The 19842-nt window shown below is 59.1% G+C and overlaps 2 protein-coding genes across 2 annotated transcripts; one reads left to right on the top strand and one right to left on the bottom strand.

Annotated features, from left to right (window-relative positions):
- Nucleotides 1–8120: 8120 nt before the first annotated feature.
- EsH8_IV_000568 (FYVE zinc finger domain-containing protein) lies at nucleotides 8121–9037 on the top strand (the record flags this gene model as incomplete). The annotated part of the gene is made up of 2 exons (XM_083265458.1): nucleotides 8121–8591; nucleotides 8651–9037. The coding sequence occupies 2 exons, from the start codon at nucleotides 8121–8123 to the stop codon at nucleotides 9035–9037; spliced, it is 858 nt and encodes a 285-aa protein (XP_083124353.1).
- A 4287-nt stretch (nucleotides 9038–13324) lies between these two features.
- EsH8_IV_000567 (GNS1/SUR4 family-domain-containing protein) lies at nucleotides 13325–14821 on the bottom strand (the record flags this gene model as incomplete). Its single annotated transcript, XM_083265457.1, has 2 exons — nucleotides 13325–13990; nucleotides 14057–14821. 2 exons carry the CDS (start codon nucleotides 14819–14821, stop codon nucleotides 13325–13327), a joined length of 1431 nt encoding a protein of 476 aa, XP_083124352.1.
- Nucleotides 14822–19842: the final 5021 nt, after the last annotated feature.

The raw sequence follows: 19842 nt of genomic DNA, 5'->3' as shown, positions 1-19842 counted from the left end.
GTTTATCGCAGCCACGAAGAGGTCGTCGAGGGAGACGCTGCCGACGTTGCCATTCCTGTCGCGGGATACTACGAAGACTTTGGCTGTCTTCGGTCCGGGGTCGTCTAGCAAAGGTTGACAGTGTAGGCCAAACTCAAAATAAGCAAGAATTCCTTGGCCAGTCTTTCTTACTCTTTCCCCAGACTTGGAATTAGCTCGTGCAACATGCGATGAGAACGGGCCCTTCTGCCAAAGCCGGGCCGAAAGGGGGGTTAAGCAACATCGGATGTGAACCGTATTTTGCCCGGAATCGGTGGAATATATAATATATCCAAACTGCCATTGGAGATTACAGTTCAGCCTTGCCAGTTATATGTCGATGTCTTAGCTGGTGGCTTGCCAGATTCCTCAGCCCGGCCATTTCAGGACATCGACATGTTTCACTTCTTGACGCATTTTCTATATCTTGCTTGGTATTGTGTTACCGACATAGACCCGGTAGGCCAAAAGTGTATCAATCACTTAAAGACGCGGAGCATATTGGGGTTAGTCGGAGTAAGACAAAAATTGGCGTTACAACCCAAATTGGCAGGCGTACAGAAGTGAGTTTGCTGGGAAACACCATGCATGCCTACCACGCTTAGCCATGGCCAAAGGGCTCCCATCAAACCCCGATGCTGCGCAAAACTCAAAGGCCGCCTCGAGTTCGCGGCATCTCAGGAACCGTGCCTGGGTCGACCCGTCACGGCAAACGAGCAACGACGTCATTTCGGCATCAAAACCCTCACTGATTGACACTCGCGTGGTATTCCGTGGTCGATGTCAGGCATCTTGAGTCAGTGAGACGGGGTGAGATAAGATGGCACAGGAGGAATTCTTGGACATTCCTGATCTCGATTAATCGACCGATCTCATGGGATCCTTCCTAGAACGGAAGAAGAGCTGCCCTCTGATACGTCATCGCATTCTCAGGATTTGCGGTCCCTACCAGAGTCAAAACGGTGGAAAATAGGGCCTGGCGTGGCCGGCCAAGTCGAGGGTTCGTGTCTTGGAAGGGGGGGGGGGGGCCATGCGCAAGGCTGGTCGACGAAGAGGCGTCTCCGCGGGGAGGGCTGGCTGGGTGCATCCGTCTCACGCATTCCTTCCCTTTTCCCGCGGGCGATCATGAAAATCCCCCTTAAACGTCACGGAATGTTTGGGAAAGGCAGGCACGGATGTGGTTGGACGAGAGATCGCCGGCGGCGCAATTTACGCGAGGAAGGGTTCGTTGGAGGGGATCGGCGCGACGCTTCTCGACATGCGGCAGCCGTCGTGGGCAATCCTCAACGACCTGCCATGCGCAGCAATTTCTCCTATCTGTCAATGTCCCCTATTCGTATTTCAAGCGGTTCAGACGCCCGATGGATGGGCTTCCCGGCATCGGGCCACGACCCGTCCATCCCTACGACGGCAGGCTGGTACGGGTATAGTACAGTACCCGGTAAGAGGTGATGATGATACTCCTTTTTGCCTGCGGCGGCAACAATTCCCGGCCGGGATAGGGTGGCATGGGAAATATGACCAGCTGGACGGGTTTGTTGGCATGTCACTAGGCGGTGAAGAGGCCCGTCACCGACTGCGCCGACGAGGGATGCCGGTGCAGCGACGTCACATGCCCAACGCCCGCCCGGCTGGCATGCATATGGCACATATGAGCCAGTGGTGGTGGTCAGCTCTGCTGCTTGGCTGCTGCCAGCGCCTGTTCTGCCAGCTCTGCCAGCTCTGCCGGCCCGGGACCGGAGCGCTTCCCCAGCCGGCCCCAGGCCTGAGGCAATTTTGCATCATACTATGTAAGCAATTGAGGCTGTGGCCAATCAGCATCGAGCGATAACGGCGCAGACGCAGTGGCCAATGAGTGGCGAGGACCCTGCATCGATTGATTAAGCGCAGGGATGCTGGTGCGCGGTATGCAGCAAGGATACCTAAAGCGGGAAAGCGCGTCTGTGCTTTTTTGCCCAAGTGGTCCGCTATCTCGATTGGCTCGTCCATTTTGCTCCCCAGCAAAACGGATCGCCGGGACGTCTTCTCTGTGCCGTCTGTCTCGTCTGTCTCATCAGTCTCGTCCTGTGTCTTTTTTCCCCCTCTTACCCCCCCATCTCTCGACACCTACTACCCCGAAAAGGCCTCACAATTCCGTCCTTACTCTCGCCGCTTGGCCGTTCTCCGGGCGAGGGGTCACTGCCAATGCGACCCAATCCAAAACTCACCGACTCTGCTGCTGCAGTCCGTCCACCTGCCCATCATCCGTCCCCTCGGATAGATTCGCCTGATACCGTTATCGCTGAAACCAACTTGACATCTCCGTCCAACCCCTTGCTTTCCTCGAGATGAGGCTCGTTAAACGACGACATGTCTCATTTTGTGCCAGTCCGGGGAAGACCACGTCGCTGGCACGCGAGAAATAACCGCTGTAGGGATGATGGCGGCGAAACGGCAGGGCCTGGGACCCTGGCCGTGTCTTGCCTGCAACCGTGCCACTGGCAAAGAGGGCGGTCAGCCATCCCATTACTGAGGACTTTCTTTTTTTCACCCTACCCCAAAGAGCCTTGCTTGCCTCGCAGCTCTTGGTGGTGCATCCACCGCCTCCAGAAAAGAAAAAAGAAAAATCAATTAAATAAAAGACCCCACGTTGGCATATTGCCGGCCGCGGAAAGGACAAGTTGGCCATGAACCGACTCAGGCGCCCAATCATCTTACAGGGATAAGATGCAGCACCGTTTGATGGGAATGTCGGTGCCCGCTTTGGAAACTCGATTGTTGGGTCTCGTCTACGGAAACAAGTGGCGCATGTGTGGCAGACATCGCATTCTGGTCTTTGTTGCCTGCGTCTCACCTCGTCACTCCATCGCGGCCTCTCCTTTGTTTGTTTCGCCTCTTCGTCAAAGCCTTGTCGGCTGTCGGTGCTGGCCGGCCGGCATTGAGCCTCGGCCGGACGTTGCTGTCAGAATAGGACGAGGACCGACACCAAAGCCGCCGAGTGTCAGCGAGGAGAAGGCCAAGGGAGTGGAGTCGGCCAGATTCCGGGGACTCTTCACTCCTGCGTGCTAGCGCTCGGCGACAGCGAACGAACAGACTGTCGTCGCGAGGCTGTGGCAAAGAAGGGGAGAGCACCTGCATTGGCTGCCCCCATCGTCAATGCTGCGCAGCTGTTTTGCTTGCTTGCTGGGATCCCCGCCACAGGATACCGCGGCACTCTCCACCCGTCGGGCAAGGCGGCAGGCGGCCAGCCTGTCGTCTTCATCGCAATGCCTCTCGGCCTGCCGCCAAAACCGACCACACGCGCCGTCGCGGGCGGGCCTCCGAGCAACCTATTTGCAAATGCCAAGCCAAAGCGACTCCGCAACGGCCCATCTCCAGGCTTCTGGACGTGTTCTGGAGGCTATAGACGGTGCCAGTGGAAGTGGGAGGCTCCACCTTGGCGGCTCTCCCCTCTGAAGTTCCTGGATCTGTCCGTCCTGCACCATGTTCTCTTTCTGGCCCAGCTGGCCTTTGCTTCGTTTCGCGTCGCTTTGGGACTTGGGCCTCTCTTGGCTCCTCAGTCCCAATCTCCATCAGAAGGGGGTCTCCCTGCCGAATCTGCCTCACAAACAAGAGCCATGGTGGGGGTCCGACGTCGACCTCTACCGATTTCCCTCAGTTGTCAGGTTTCTCGAAGCAGATCTTTTCATCTGTGGCTGGATTGACTTTTGCTGTTCCAGGAATTGATGGGCACTGGCCGAAAATCACTGGGCGCCGCACGCCGCACGGTCTGCGTCATATTCGGTTAACGACCTGACTCGGTGCCTTTACTCCACGGACCATTCCAGCGCTACAGTTCGGAGTCTTTGCGAACTTTGAAGTTCAGGCAATAAACAGACAAAAAAAAAAAAAAAAAAAAAGAGGAGATGGGGAGCCAATGATCCATCCAAACTCCAGTGCTCCTCTCACTCGGCCGACACACACACCAGATCGGCCTTGTTGGCCACCCTATGGCTTGACCTATCGAGATGGAGCGTCCAGTGGCTCCGAAGAAGCAGCGCCGCTGAGCCCGCTGAGGAGCAACGCGCGGAGGCTAGAGCAAGTCATTCCGGTACTTGCCATACACCCCGTTTCGATTTATTGGTATCAACTGGCACTACCTACACGGCTGCCACGGGCTGCGGCGGATTGCATTTGCCATGTGGTTTCGCCTCCGTAAATAGTACCGTAGTACGTACGCGACGACGCTGTGCCACCCACCCACCCACCCCGCGGCTCCCCATTAACATCTGACGGGGGCGCTTGCGACGTCGTTGCAACTCGTAACTTGCAGCTTTGACAGGCGACCCGTCCCCAGCCGAGCGACGAGCGCCAATACGGAGTGTCGGGGGCTGGAAAAGGAAACCACCCACTACCCGGCCAAAGGTCATTGTCGACCAGGCGAACAAGCAATGAGCCCCGACTGGGGAGGCTGGAGATCGGAGAAGTGCGAGTCGCGACGATTGGAAATGAACAGCGTTCGTCTGGTTCGGTCGACCAGTGCCAGTGGAGGATGAGTCTCCGCAGTATGGGGCCGCACACCCCCAGTAAAATTACCCAATGCAGCAATTGAGCAGATGGGAGGTGGATTTGGAGGAGAGGTTGTGGATGGACGCTGGCCCTCTTTCTGCGGTTCCCCATCACGCTGGCCCTCCGCGTCTGGAGGAGCAGCTGTGCACTAAGCGTTGCGCTTCGCAGCGGTCTGGATTATAGCAAGGCTACGTTTCTGCAATCGACTCAAGAACAGCGCAGCGACCGGCCGGGGGTGTTTGCGTGTTGCGTCAGGTTCAAACCGGCTCTTGAGTCGAAAGTCGTCGAGCTGCATGCCGAGCCTGGGTCTGATTCTGGGTCCCGGCTGACTACGTGCAGCAAATCCGACCTGTCTGTCATCAAGAGGGGCACTCAGACCAGGCGTTCCGACGTCGCACAGCACAGCACGATTGGAGCCCGCCTATCGCGGTGCAGGCACGCAAAGGTATCTTGCATGACGGATGTATGGATGGATGGGCGCTCACGCATCCACGCTTCAGGATAGGAGGGGAGGGGATCACCATCCGTAGTTGAAGCCAGCCCGTCCACGGGGAGAGATGACGGTAGATGACGCTGAGCAGGAGCAATCGTGACCATTCACAGGCTGCCGCAAACCACGAATGGCAACCCATTCCATAGTAACAAAGAGATAAGGCACACTCGAGCTTTGCAATGGAAGGACCAGCAGAGCAATTGCGGACAGGACTACCCCGAAAGAGGCGGCTTGAGCCCGACGGCCATTTCACATACGCACCCAGCAATCAAAAGCCGCGTTCCATGTCCATGTCGAGTATCGGTTCATCCCCCCTCCCCTGCTCAAACTGTAGGTGAGCCCCATCCAAGGAAGAAGTGGAGGATGGATCCCCGAATCCCGATATGCCCTTGAGCAGCCTGGTCGATGCACGCGTGGGTGCGATACGAGCGGCAGCCGGCAAAAAAAAAACCCAGAGTCCAGATCGGTCTCTGTCCGACACCCCTTGTCATTGACTTTTATTTTGGGGCAGCGGCGACGATGCAGCAACCGCAGATGAGGAGAGGAGGACGAGTCGCAAAATAATTAAGCATCGGACGGGACTATGGGGCCAGTCAAGGACTACGACTGTGTCGATGGATCCCGGCTGCCTCGCCATGGTGCAGCCAAAAGACCATCCAGCCGCCGGCACATTCGACAGGAGACCAGAGCCCGCGGTGCCTTGAGCCAAGGCGATATTGCGGTCTTTCTCCGGGGATCCAAAAATGGCTGGAGACTGGAGTTGGTGCTAAAGTGGCGAGGCGGGAGGGCGACGTGAAGTGGGTTGGCGGTTTCTTCTGAAAGGTTAACCCCCGACAGACCGCTAATTTGCGGTTACAGGCGCTACGCGGGATTCTTTCTTTTTCCTCTCGTCCCCTTCCCTCGGGAGAGAGGTCAGCAGGGTAAGGATTCGGGAGCCTGACACAGAGTGAGCCGACCTCGACCGTCCCAAGACTCCAGGAGGCAAAGGATGATTTGGACTACTAACGTTAGGGGAAGGTACAGAACAAACTGCGAGGGCGGGTAAGGTATCCCAGCCGTGTTAGCGGCGGCTTGACTGCGGCAAGAAGAAGGAGAGGTGAGGAGGGCACGCGAGCAGCCCCGTAGCCCAAGGGCATTCCCAGCGATCTTCATTCAACGACGTCGACTAGCGGCCGAATGGCACATTTACCTTACGTAGCTGTTCATTTCAGGGTCCTTTTTCCACCAGAGCAGCGCCGGTCCTTGCTCTAAACCGGGTTTGGTGAAGACAAGACGAGACAATGGGCACGGAACCTGGGCGAGGAGAGACAGGCTGGGCCGTGCTGGAGACGGCAGGAGGAGGAGGAGGAGGAGGAGTGCCCGGGAGGCTTGGGTCCTTTCGGAGGGGTCGAGCGAGCCACTGTGGAAACAAACAAGTCCGGCTTGGACTATTGCGGTGGCAGTTAGGACGACGACGGGACCATGGCCGGGGTGTCGTCCCGAGTTGGGCAAGGGTGTCGCCCTCCCGACGACCAACCACGACTCGGATAGAAGGCCGCCCACGGAGGCGAGTGTCGGCTAAACCACTTTCAGGGCACTGGAGGGGACTTTCTTTGCCTTGGGGGGGCTCGGGGAGGTGGATCGCAGCGCGGAACTGGAGCTAGCAACGCTGGAATGGAGGACGGGGGATTCCTTGCAGGGCGAAAGGGCGGTCGCCGTCGCCGCCGCCGCCGCCATCAGGACCGCCGCCCTGCCTTTTCTCTTCGTTGCTACTGCGTGGCCGTCCAGTCGTTCCCGCCGCTGTCTCACCCTGGGTGGCGCGCGCTCAACTGGCTGGTCGGAGCCGAGGGGGGAGGCAGAGACAGAGAAGTGTAGGCATGTAGGTAGCTCTACCTACTGCCTACCTTGTCGTCTTCTACAAAGATTGAGCGTAACCTCTTGGTAGGCTTGTGATGTTATCTACGTCAATGACGTTGGGTAAAGGGAGAGCCGGAGATGGTAAAATGTGCATCGGCAGACAGGCAAGTGAGTGCAGCGAGTATACCGGTACACCACCACGGCGGGCTAGACCAACCAGAGGGCGTGTGGTTTGAAAGGAAGATGTGTACGCCCCCCCTTGAAGACCAAGAACACTAGAAGCAGGAGCAGCAGCAGCAGCAGCGGGCAGCCCAGAGCAACAGAAATGAAGGTGGTTTTGGTGGTGGGCTGTAGCCAAGGTGAAGGGGGAAGGGGAGGAGGAGGCTACCTAGGAGGGCGGGAGGAGGGCGTGTGTCATGTCTCCCGCTATCCACCGACGCGGTGTGTGAAGGCGCACTCCCCCTCCCTCACCTCCCCCCTTCCCCTTCTGTCCCGCCTCTGGGACTCGACACGCTCTGCTCTCTCTCTGGTGCCGGGCCTCCTCCCACACCACACACCACACACCACACACCACACGGGCGACTCGCTCCGCCAATTGCCGCAGCATTAAAACTAATAGGGAACCCGCTCCCCCATCCCACTTGCCCCGAATCGCCCTTAAGGCTCCTCCTCCCACGCCCCCCCATCGACGGCCCTCGTCCCATCCAATCCATCTATACTACCCAAGGTCCCAAGCAGCCCGCCCGACTACTTGACCAACTCGCTCCCCTCCACTGCTCGCACCCATCGTCTCGCTGCGATCTGCCTCACCACCCCCAAATCATATTCACCACCTCACCTCGACGCGAGAATCCCCCGCCCGGTGACCAAGCGTATCTTTTATTATTATTGCTTCAGCACTCTCCGGATAAACATAACCCTTTCGACGTCGTTTTACGAACCACGCTTTATTTTTTGCCTCTACCTCTCACTCTTACACCCGGAGCATCTCCGATAACACGACACCACATCACACCGCCCGCACCACACCGCATATCTTGCCGCGCCTTTCACTTCTTAATCACGCCGGCCGCCGCGACACAACGCCCCTCTCACGAGATCGCCGTACTCCTTACACCACGCTTCACTCCGCATCACCCTGATTAGCGCCAACGCTGTCGTGCAACGTTCTCGACGCGCTCCACAGCATAACTTACAACTCGGACAAAACTTAATAAAGCATCCTTACTCCTCGGATTTCGACACAATGGCAACCGACCTCATAATGCCCACCGTCGTCGAGCAGCGCGGCCCGTTCTACGCCCCCAACCGCCCACAGTTCTCCCACGCGCGCTCGCACTCGTTCCAGGCGGCGCCTCAACCCCAGCCCTTCCGCCAGCGCACCTCTCCCCTGAGCACACCCCACGATGGCTCGCCGACCTCGCCCGTGTCGTGCCTGAACGAGGCGATCCGCCCCATGTACATGCCCGCCGTCCTCCGCCCGACCCAGCACCACTCCAAGATGCCCCGGACGCCCAGGGCCGAGGACATGGACGGCGAGGACCTGCTCTGCCTGCGCCGCTCCAACAGCAGCTTCATCAGCCTGCCCGGCTTCAGCGTCCTCGGCCAGAAGCTGTCCCGCCGCTCCACCGGCGACAGCGGCAAGGTCATCGACCTCGAGCTGGACCCCGAGCTGTTCCCCCAGGTCAGCGGCGAGCCCACCCGAAAGCACTGGAAGGTTAGTCCGCCACCGCGTCTCACGCATGCCCGCGCAAGAAACTGACAAGCCCCCCGCAGCCCGACACCGAGTCCGTCATGTGCGACGACCCGACCTGCAAGCGCAAGTTCAACGCCCTGAACCGCCGCCACCACTGCCGCCGCTGTGGCAACATCTTCTGCGGCTACCACTCCAACGAGGCCATCCCCCTCGACGAGGACTGCAACTACAACCCCCGCGGGACCCTCGCCCGCGCCTGCTTCCACTGCTACACCGAATTTAAGGTATGGAAGAGCCGTAACGGCAGCCGCAGCGGCAGCGACCAGAGCTCCGACTCGGCCGGCACCCCGACGAGCCCCATCGTCGCGAGCCCGGTCGCCCCCATGATGCCGGGCATGCTCCCGCCCACCAAGGGCCCCGAGGTCGCCGCCAGCGTCCCGCGCGACTGGAACTGGAGCACCTTCTAGGGGGCAAAAATTTGCGGGAGGATTCGGAAACCTCAAACAAGAAACGCCGGGCGCGACAGAACGCGCGGCAATCACGACTCACGGCCTTACGAAGAGCGAACAAGAATAGAATCATAGACACACTTACACGGCGGCGGGGATTCTCACCAACCACCCCGACGACACCACAACCACAATACCCCCCACCTTTAATGGACTGCACATACGCGTCACACCCATTATCCCCCGATCCGCACATAGAACGCGCTTCCGGTTTCGAACCCAACCGATTTTTGGCTTGGACTTTGTTTTGCATTTAGCGTGGCGTTGGATGGTTACTCAAGACCAGGACCGGGACTGTCCTTATTCTCCCATGTGGGAAAGGCTTGTTGTTTACGGAAGATTTATATATATTGGCTCTAATTCCACCCTCCAGAGCACGGGGCTTAGCGGCATATCCTTGAAGGTCTATATCCAGATGTGATGGTCGGGTGTTTCGCTTCGTGCCCGAACCGCAAGGGGCGCGCCCTCGTCGAGGGGCCGCTTTCGCGCGGGGAAGAGTCGAAAGCGGAACAGGTCGGCCGAACACCTTCACGGACCGGCGTTGCGTGTATTTAGAGTTGCCCTCACCGTATTGGGTGACGGGGCTGGGACCGATAGGACGGACGGGGGAGGGGGGGCAAGAGGGAAGGGGAAACGAACAGGGCCAGGCTTGAGCCAAACCTTGCTCGCGACCTCGCCCTGCCCTCCTCGTATTCCTCGGACGACACGGTCGAGACGGACGAGAGAGAGAAATACTGTCGATTGCAACAAGAACCCCGATGCCTGCAGGCAAACCTTGACCCTATTGCCGCCAGTGACCGATGACTGAAGTGACTGGAGGGGCGCCTAGTCCCGAATCGATCGATATGCTGCGTAGGCGTTTCTCGAGTCCATTCCATGACGCCTGCCTGGTTTTGTGTGCTTTGGGGAGGAATTTCCCAGATACGGAGCAAGCCGAGCGAGCGAGCTCTGACTGGCCTCGCTCGCCCATCCGATCCGTCTTACTTTTCCGGGGTGCGTATGTGTGGTTACCCAAGGGGGCCCCGCGCGCAGTTCCCCGTCTGAGCCGCAGTCATAGGTCTTGGTTTTTTTTTTTTTTTTTTTTTGCGTCTGCCGCTGCGTTGCGTGCATGTGAAAGTGAGGTAGGTCTCTGAAGGGAAAGGGGAAGGTGGTTGTCATCCTCACTCTCACTCTCACTCTCACTCACTTTTTTTTTGGGTTGTGGTTGCGGTTGGCCTTGTGGTTGGCCTTGTGCCGAAGCTACCCTGGCCAAGCCTTCACACCCCCTCCCTCCCTCGCTCCCTCCCTCCGTCCACACCCCCCGGTCGACTCATCGACTCATCTCGCCGCGCTTCCCGCTCTCCCGCTTCCCCGGGGATATCCTTTTGTTGCGGTGTTGGTGTTGGTGTTGGTGTTTAAGGGGGGGGAGTGGAGGAGTGGAAGAGAGGGGGGGAGAGAGTTCCTAACTGTGTGCGGTGAATGGTGTCCTGCCCCGCGATTGGGATTATGCTCGGATGTCGTCCGTCCTACCCCAGATTCTTCGAGGGAAGGGAGGGAGGGAGGGGGTGTTGTCGTCTTCGTCGTCGCTGTCGGCGGCGGGGCCAGGACGTGCCGCCGGTGTAAGTGCAAGTTGGGTCGGTGTGACTTTTTGCTGTGCTGTGGACGGAGGAGCAGGAGGGGGGGCAGTGAGGGACGGTGAGAGGTAGTACCCGCGCGGTCCGATTTAGCTTCGCGGGGTGCGGTCGTTGGTGTCGTTGACGTCGAGGGAGCTAGAACCCCCTCCTCCCCCCGCCTCTCTTGCTCCTCGTTCTCCTCGTAGGCTCCCTAAGGAGGACTGGATGGATGGATGGAGGAGGAGGCTGTCGTGCAATCCCATCGCCCGCCAGCCGCAGCGGCGATTGACATGTCCCCCCCGCATGCCCGCCTACACCTCTGCGCGACTGCCCGCTGGCCGAGCGGCCTGCCGGACTGGGGCTGACTGGGCCGGGACCGACCGGGCTGGGCCGGACTCGACTCGCCTGGGTGGCTGTCGTGCGTCTGCACGCCGGGACGGCACATGTGCTTGGTAGGTAAGGCAGTCTAGGCATATCGGCTCCCATCCCCCTCTCGTCCCCCCACCGATGCTGCAAAGTCTCCCGCAGGCGTGCCGGTGTGGGAGGGGGGATACACCACCGCCCGCCCAGCCGCACGCATGCAATGCACGCCCAGTACACGGCATCGTAGCCGCATCTCGACTCTCGCATTCGACTCACTCGCTCACTCGCTCACTCGCTCGCACGGAAAATGCATGAGCTTACCAGGCGCATCACCGCGCAGTCAGTCAGTAGGGAATGCGGGGAGAGGGGGCGTGTGTGGGCGTGGGCGTGGGGGGGTGTGCGGGCGAGGAAAGGCAAAATGCAAAAGGCATGTTTTCCCAGCAAAACGACGTTTGGAGCCCCAAGCCCAGAGGGGTAAAAGAAAAAGAAAAAAGGAAACGCAAAATAGCAAAATCCAAAAGATAAGAGTCGAGAGCGGCGGGCGAGGCGAGGCGGGAGGGGGGGTGAGGGGTGAGGGGTGAGGGAGAGAAGTCGAACGAACGCGGACGACGTGTGACGAAGCCCTCCAAGCCCGTGGTCGACCTAACCCAGAAACCGTCGTCGCTCCTCCTCTCCTCGTCCTCGTCCTCCTCGTCCTCCTTCCCCGCACATCCACAAACGCATCGTCCAAGACACCACGAATAAATATGCAGCGGCGGGGAGCGTTCCGAAAGGAAAACGAACCACCCCCCCCTTCCTCAAATAGAAAAGAACAAAAACCAAAAAAAGAGAGGGAGGATAAAAAACATGTGCATGCGGGCGTCGACGACCACAAACGTCGTCTCAAGAACGCAACGCCCCTCCGTTTTTTGGTTTTTGTGTGTGTGGTATTACCCTCCCCCCTCTCCATGCTCCATGTAAAACCAACGAGCTGCCAAACGGCACACTAGACAAAACGGGCGTCGTCGAGATAGAGGCCGGCCGCCCTCCCCTCCCCAGAAAACCCCACAGATCGAATGCGACACCCGCAGCGGCCGTCTGTCGTACAAGAAAAGAAGAAGAGCGTCCGTGTCACGCACGGCTCAGACATGTGCTGCGGACAGAAAACCGACCCTTACGTGAGACAAAGATAAAGATTTGGGGGGAGGGAGGGGGGGTTCAGAACTGCAACAACTGTTTTGCCACCGAGACGAATTTCCGTCAAAGACAAGGTGGGAAGGGAAGGAAAAGGAAGGAAAAAAAAACCGCTCAGGGTGCTTCTCACATGACGGGCGTGGCGTCTGGAATGAGTCTCGGCCCATGAGTCACAATCAGATCCGGCGCCGAGCCAAACCTTGAATCAATCGATGCCAGATAGAGGGCAAAAGATAGATAGAGAGATAGAAGAGATAAGGGGGGCGAAAGATGGAAAGAACAACGAAAGATTGTAGAAAAAGATAAGAGATGCTTGAAGAAGAAAACATAAGAGGATGGGCAAATACAGAAATCATAGATGGAGGAGATAAGGTGATTGGGGGTAAAGATAGGCGCGGGGGAGGGGGGGATAAGAAAAAGGCGTGAAAGAAAGGAAAAAGCAAGACTTCGCCCGCCCCGGAGCGCGCTCCGGAGTCGGGACGGAACCGGAATGGCGCCGAAATCGCGGAGAGAACGTCCCGGGGGCTCGGGCGAACCGTATCCACAGTGGACGCCGTCATCTGGCCGCCACCTGTCTGACACGCCGCCGTTTCCGGGGCCGCCTGACTCGGCGCCGACTGGTGCGCCGCTATAAGGGCCTCGGAAACGCGAGCCAAGCGAGCCAAGCGATCCTGATAGATTCTGGCAGCCGCACGACCCGACCCTGCCAACATTGCTGTCGCTTCGTCGCAGCATCCATCCTTGACACTCCGTTGAAGAAATACCTCGTGAAGTCGCATGCCAGTCACATCAAGACATCAAACCACGGACACGGAACACAGGTGACAAGAAAACTTCAAATTCTGGGTGACTACATGTATATATACTCATGCCGGACCATGCCCGACTGCACTATTTACCCTGCGCGTGAAATGCAAGACTCTAGACGAGCACGACTAGATAACGAGCGCCCCGGGTGATGCAAATGCCTACCCCAATCCTTTTCCTGCTCAAAACGCCGTGTAATTATGACCATGCCGCCTCTCCAAGAACCCCCCTCCCCCGGGCTGCTCTTCCAATCGTATATCCTTGTTTTCTATTGTACCCGACACCCCCCGGCCTCATCGTGCAGGCGAGCTTAGTGCTTGGCCTGGCCGTTGGTGCCGCGCTTGGGGCTGCCGTCGATGGCGGACGCGGCGGAGCCGTTGTAGATCTCCCGGTTGACCTCGCGAGCCGCGTCCCAGCCGGCCTTCTCGGCCAGGGTGACGTTGCTCTCGCGGCGGGCCTTGCCCTTGCCCTTGGACGACTCGGCGCTGCTGCGGCGGATGTAGCTTCGGATGAAGAACATGACGAACAGGTAGGTGAGGGGCGCGAGGTAGAGGACGTTGAGCCAGATGGCAAAGGTCTCTCCGCTCGTGGTGATGCAGGGCTGGGTGACGAAGACGGTCTCGGCGATGAAGCCGTCCTGCGGGGCGGCGGCGGCGGCGACGGCGGAGGCCGCGGCGCCCTCCTCGGCGACCTTGGCGGTGGCGCCGAAGACAATGTTCTTGAGCGTCTCAAACGCGCCGGTCGCCGCAGTGGCGACGGTCTCGGCGGCCGTGGTGGTGGCGGCAGAAGCGGTGGTGGCCGCGGCGCCTCCCTTGTTGGCGGTGTAGACGGTCACGGGGACGGTGTAGGAGACGAAGGAGTGCAGCATGGCGTACGAGGCTCCGACGAGGAACTGGGTGATCTGGAGGGTGGTGAGGGTTCGCTTGATGGCCATGGGGACCCGGATGTTGAACGCCGTGATGGTGTAGTAGGTGTACTGTTCAAAACCTCGTCAGTATCTCGTCTTCTTTCTCGCGCCGGTCGGGGCTGCGATAGAACTTACCATCATGGCGTGGATGAAGGAGTTGACCAAGACGAACATCCAGATGGGAGCGGACATGTAGCGCATGCCGGCCCACATGCACATCATGGCGCCGGCGTGGTGGTAGGTCTGGAGGGTGGAGCTGAGCTTGCCCTTGGCCAGGATTATGAAGGTGTCGAGGACCTCGTAGAACTTGCTCAGGTAGAAGATCCAGCCGTAGAAGGCGAGGCCCTCGTTCCAGATCCTACCGGTGGCGGTGCGGCTGGGGCGTCCGTCAAACCCGAGGGCGGAGTTGCCGGTCAGGCTCTGCCAGTAGCCGACGGTCTCGTTGTAGACGGTGGCGGCGCCGAAGCCGCCGTTGCCGTTGAGCTGGCAGAAGCTGTCGGCGGTGGCGGCCAGGCCGTTGGGGCCGAAGGGGCTCACGATGCTCCTCCTCATGCCGCCGAGCATGCCCCAGAAAGTCCAGGCCGAGTAGACGGCGAGGAAGACATTGTGCAGGACGACGAAGGCGAAAAAGGGCCTGGTCTTGCTGATGGCCCAGGGCTTGCGGTTGTTGGACTTGTTGTACTTGTTCAGCAGCTTGATGGTGACGGCGTAGAGGGCCGCAATGGTGATGGGGACCCTGGGGTCGAGGGCGGCGGAGAAGATGTGGTCGGGGATCTCGACCGGGGGGGCGGCGGCGATGGAGCCGGGCAGCGGTGGGGGGATGGCCATGTGAGCGCCGTTCGGCGGGAAGGTGAAGAGGGAGGAGGGCGGAAGCTCGCCGAGCACGGTAAAGCTGGCCATGGTGGGGGAAATTGACCAATTGAGTGTGGGCGGTGGTTCGGAGGGTGCGTTGCGGTCCCGCAGTTTACTCAGGGCGTTGGGGTTCCTGAATCGCGGCGTCGCAGCAGCAGCAGCAGCAGCAAATGAGACGGACGGAGGAGCCTCGTTTTGCGAAGAGGGTATCTCAGCACGCGACAGTTGCAGCGTCAACACACCGAGAGGCTAGTGTTGTAGACCGACGTCGGTTCGGTCGTCGTAGGCTTGGTAGAGGTGGTGGAACACACACAAGACTTTTCTTCCGAGGCAAAAGCTGGGTGAGGGAGACGAGAGCTAGATGGCAGCACTGAATGGCACAGATGCTCTGGCGCAAGAGAATCTATCTTCAGGTCGAGGAAGGGGGGGAAGAAGACTGGGAGGGATGGAAGAGACGAAGAGGATAAAGAAGAAGAAGGGGTAGAACAAGTGACAAGGTCAATGCGAGGGGATCCTCGAGGTCTTAATATGGGGAAGGGAAGGGTTGATTTTCTGGATGGGAGGAGGAGTGGATAACGTGGTGCTAAGACCGGCGGCTCCTCCCCTCCCACCCTCGTCGGGAGATTGAATTTGGCGTGGAGAGCGATGACGAGCGGGACATCATGGGACAGGTTAGCCGTAACTCGGGCTTTAGTCATAAATAATGCTGGGACCACAGGGCGGCGCAACGCAAGGCAACGCAACGGATGGGAAAGCAAGACAAGACAAGACGAGACCAGGTACGTCGAGGATGAGGGTACGGCACGGGCAGGCGAGGCCAGGTAGGCAAGGTAGGTAACTCTTCTTGAACCAGCGAGTACTGGGCAATGTAGCTACGGTAGCTCTAGAGCCATTGGGTCGAATAGAGACGAGTTGGAGTAACAGGAGTGAGAGAGTGTGAGAGACTGAGAGTGAGAGAGTCGACCGAACCTTGAGGCCCGCAAGCCAAGCGCATCGTCTGGCTGGCTGGCTTCCGCACCTTGGCTTCTTAGCTTCTCAATGCCATGCAATGCGAAGCACGTACTGTTGATGTACCTACCTCGGGACTACGTACCTCGTCCCCAAAAGGTGTGGACAATCTTCAACCGAAGCAGGAGTTGGGAAAGCTAGCTTGGGAGCAGCTCCTGCCTCTGGAAGCAGGAAATTGAATGGCAGGCGGCGGAACAAACACCAGGCGCACATGGCATGGTCCTTCCTGAAGCCGCAAGTGCCTCCTCCCTCGTGTGCGCGTTTGCCCGCCTTGTCGGGTGGCCGCGGGAGGTGCTACTCTGGGTGGATTCCACCACTGAGCATCCATCCGCCCATTTGGCGAAGCCGGTCCCGCCAAGCAAACATGGCACATCATCTATCCGTACTTCCTCGCCAGCTATCTGGGCACGCCGGGGGCAGGGGATAGGATACACCCCGGGTACCTCGCTGGACATTGTTGAGAGGCACATGAATAACAGCTCGAGCCTCGACTCCGGACGGGCGGCGCCGCAAACCAGTGAAGGTTCATGTTAAGGCAGCTCCCACAGTGGATGGGTGGGTTCCGGTGTCAACCCAGGCTCAACTCCCTGGAAAGCTCTGTTTGCCTCGGCTTTTCTCGACACCATCCTTGCTATTTTTTAATATTTTTTTTTAAAGCCTACCCTGGCACCCCGGGGGATTCGCGGAATGGGCCCAAGCGATGCCAACGCCCAAGCCATGGATGGGGTGGGGGGGAGGGGAGGTAGGGGGGAACCAACAAGTCGAGGTTTTGCGACTGTCACTGACTTGACTAGGCCGTGTACGGGAGGGCAAGCCCGGAGCAAACCCAAGACTGCCAATGGCTTGCTGGGTAAACGTACAGATGCTATCGGTAGCTTTGCGCAGTCGCTGATTAGATGGACTGAAACGGTTGGCAAGCCGGCGACATGGATGCTTCTTTGGACGTTGCCGGAGGCCATGCCCAGACATTTCTCACCTTTCCGACAACGGGCAACGAACGCATTGGGAGCTTTGGTCACCAGCTCCAACTCTAATTGGGGGAGGGGGGGGGGAGGGCCACACCATTTGTTCGACCCATTGTCAACATATTCCGTGTCTGCAGCGCCGGGTTGGTCCAGGCAAGACAGTCAGTGCGTCCTGGTCTGGGGTCACGCTGGCTGCGACTTCATGCGACAGCCTGAAGATCACGGGCGAGATCAGCGGCAGTGACAACCGTGACTGACGGACTCCCATCGGCCGTTGTTGACTGTCTGGAGTGTCTGGAGCGTCTGGAGTGTCGAGGACCACGGCAAGTGGCTGTCTGCTTGGACAAGCAAGTCAGGTGAAGTCGGCGCAAACGCAGCTCGCCTTTGGAGAACGCGCAGTTGGGCTGCTGCCAGGCCAGGGGAGAGGCGGGGGGACCGCGGTCATCGGCGGCCTTCTGGAAGCTCAGGCTGAGCTCCTACCCCTGGTTCCTGGTGGGGTTTGGCTACGTGTGGTGGGGGACGGGGCGAGTAGCTGTACAAGACGCCAGATAACGTCTACCGCGGCTATTAGCGCTGGGTGCTAACGTGCGCTACGTAGTCCACGTCACAAACTCTCATGTGTCCATCCGCCGTGGGACCCTGTCTAGTGTACCCGGCCATTGTCCATTTTGTTGGGGGAGCGCTATGCCTAGTCCTCTCAATCCTTTTTTGTTCTTTTTTTTTTCCCGCTTCGTATGGAAGATTTTTTTCGCCCTCTTTTTTGATTGCAGTCCCTTTTGGCGGAGGACCCTGTTATCTAATCATCATGAAGTCACCGAAGGGCACTCGATAAGCATGTGAGTGACAAGGCCCTCACCACCACCACCGCCCTACGGCCGCGCTGGCTGTGCTGTGCCTCTCAACGCGGTAATCTACGCTGCGCGACCAGGGGGTGTCTCGTCATCCTTCAATCATTAGTTCATTACCGACACATCACGTCGGAGCTGGCAGATCGGAGATGGCTCCTGGTCCGGGATGGGAGGCATGGCATTCCTGCTTTGAAGACTGGGAAACGCTCCCACCATCGCCCGTCGCCGCCGCATGGCTATTCGGAACGTCACATCCTGTTTGGGTCTCAACCAGTTGCGCTCTCCTCTCAACCAGACAGTACATGAACCACTGATGAACATGAACATGTAGAGTACGTAGCGGCACCCGGTAGTGCAGAGTGCCAGGTAACACGAAGGCGGCCCGCTGCGTCACGCGTGAGACTCTCTGCACTCGCACAACCTCAACTCGTCCATTCGCAGCGGCTTGGGGGGGGCAAGGCAAACCAGGAAGGAGCTTGCTGCTTACGCGCCTGTTTCGCCTCCAGTCAACAATTCTTCGTAGATCGACTCTCACATGCATTCTCCCAGTCTTCTCTCTTTTTTTTCACCCCAACAAATTCGGCTTCGATCCCCCCGGCCCCAACTTCCCCTTTGAACCCTCTTGGCCGCCAGACCGCCCATCGCCAGATGACACCCAGCGCCCATCCCTGTAAGGAGGGACAGACTCCGCCATTGGACCCTGAAAAATATCCACCTGTAGCCGGGCCTGTATGCTAGCTGCAGGTTCGAGGGGGAGCCAATCTTGCATTTGGCCACTCACCATGCCCGGTTGTCCACGTCTGCTTCTGGCTCGCGGCTACCTAGGTAGTGTACTGTAGCTTGTCCGCTCGCCCGGATCCGCAGGCCCCTCCCTCAATGAGGTAGGTGGGTGGCCGTGCTAAACGGCAACCCGATGCGCTAGCCGGCTTTTCGGACCCGTACGCCAGGGGACTGGGCGGCCCCGAAGCTCCCCTAGACTCGGCCCGGAACCCAAGTTTCTCGTTTCCAGCCGTAGCTGAAGATGGGGCGGCGGCGGCAGCTCGGTAAGCCGTCGGCCACGGAAGGGAAGCGGCGCCGGGGACCGGGGACCGGGGTGCGGAATCGGAGACCGGGGAGGCGTGACGGCGCCAGACGCTGCATATTATAATGCCGCCACACTGGGCGAAATTGGGAGAGACGAAGAAGAAGAAATAAAGTTTAGCGTGTGTTTTGCGGAGCTCCGAATCCCATCCATCCATTCATTCGTGTACCTACTACCTCCCAGAGGGTCGCCTGCAACAAACGAGGGCATTGCAGCGACATGACAGATGGCAATTCATGAGCCAGTTCTCCCCGTTTCGTGACGTCCATGCGAGCCGAGGCCCAACTCGGCCGTGCCCGGCCAGCTACGAGCAACATCCTTCATCCGTCCCACAATCCAAAGAATCTCACCCTGGCGAGCGACGGCGGCAACGTACCATCTGCAGACAGGCAGGCAGGCCACAGAGCACGCCGTCCAGCATCCTCCCGTCGGCGGCGCCTTGGGGGTTCCTCGCCTTCGCCGTCGGGTCCGGCCATTCGGCAACAGTCTGGGACCACTTGGCTGGGAGCTCGGCTGTAATTAAGCTCGCGGTTGTGTCGGGTTGAAACCAAGACGTTCAGAGGACAAGGCGTGGGCACCGCGTGTGGCAGCCGCGCCACGCATCTGTTCGCCGCATCGATGCCGCATCGGGCGTCTCCCATTTTTCAGTTCAGTACCTCTTGTGCAGCGATATGCCCGCCCTAACTACCGTACATGGTGTCAGCGCCTCGCTTGGTTAGCAAGCCCCTCGGGCTCCGACTGGTTCCCGTCCCGTCCCCTCCACCCCCTCCTTCTTCCCTTCCCCGCATCGCCAGCTCAAATCGTTCACGCACCAAGCCACCCGCCCGCGTGCTGAGGTTGCATGCGCGCCCCGAGTGTCGTCGTGCAATAGTCCGACCTGCACCCCGCCATTGCAAACCAATCCGGCACACTTGATTTCGGTTTTGCTTACCCCAACTCTGTTCCCCGCCCTTACCACGGCGTCGCCTTCTCGCTGCCGTCGCCACCGGCCAAGATGGCCTGGAGCCAACGTGTAGCTCCGCGCCGAACGTGTAGCTCCGCGTCTTCTGATGCCGATTGGCCCCAGAGATGACTGCCGGGGTGGTGGGAGCTTCTGACCAATGCGAAGCATCCCGGATCTGGGCTAGATTGCCCAAGAGATGGAGATCCATCAAGATGCCTCGTCGC

Source organism: Colletotrichum jinshuiense, chromosome 4, assembly GCF_051148585.1.
Source record: "Colletotrichum jinshuiense chromosome 4, complete sequence".
Taxonomy (NCBI): Eukaryota; Fungi; Ascomycota; class Sordariomycetes; order Glomerellales; family Glomerellaceae; genus Colletotrichum; species Colletotrichum jinshuiense.
Note: the sequence above shows the minus strand (reverse complement) of the source record. Positions and strands in the feature narration are given on the sequence as shown.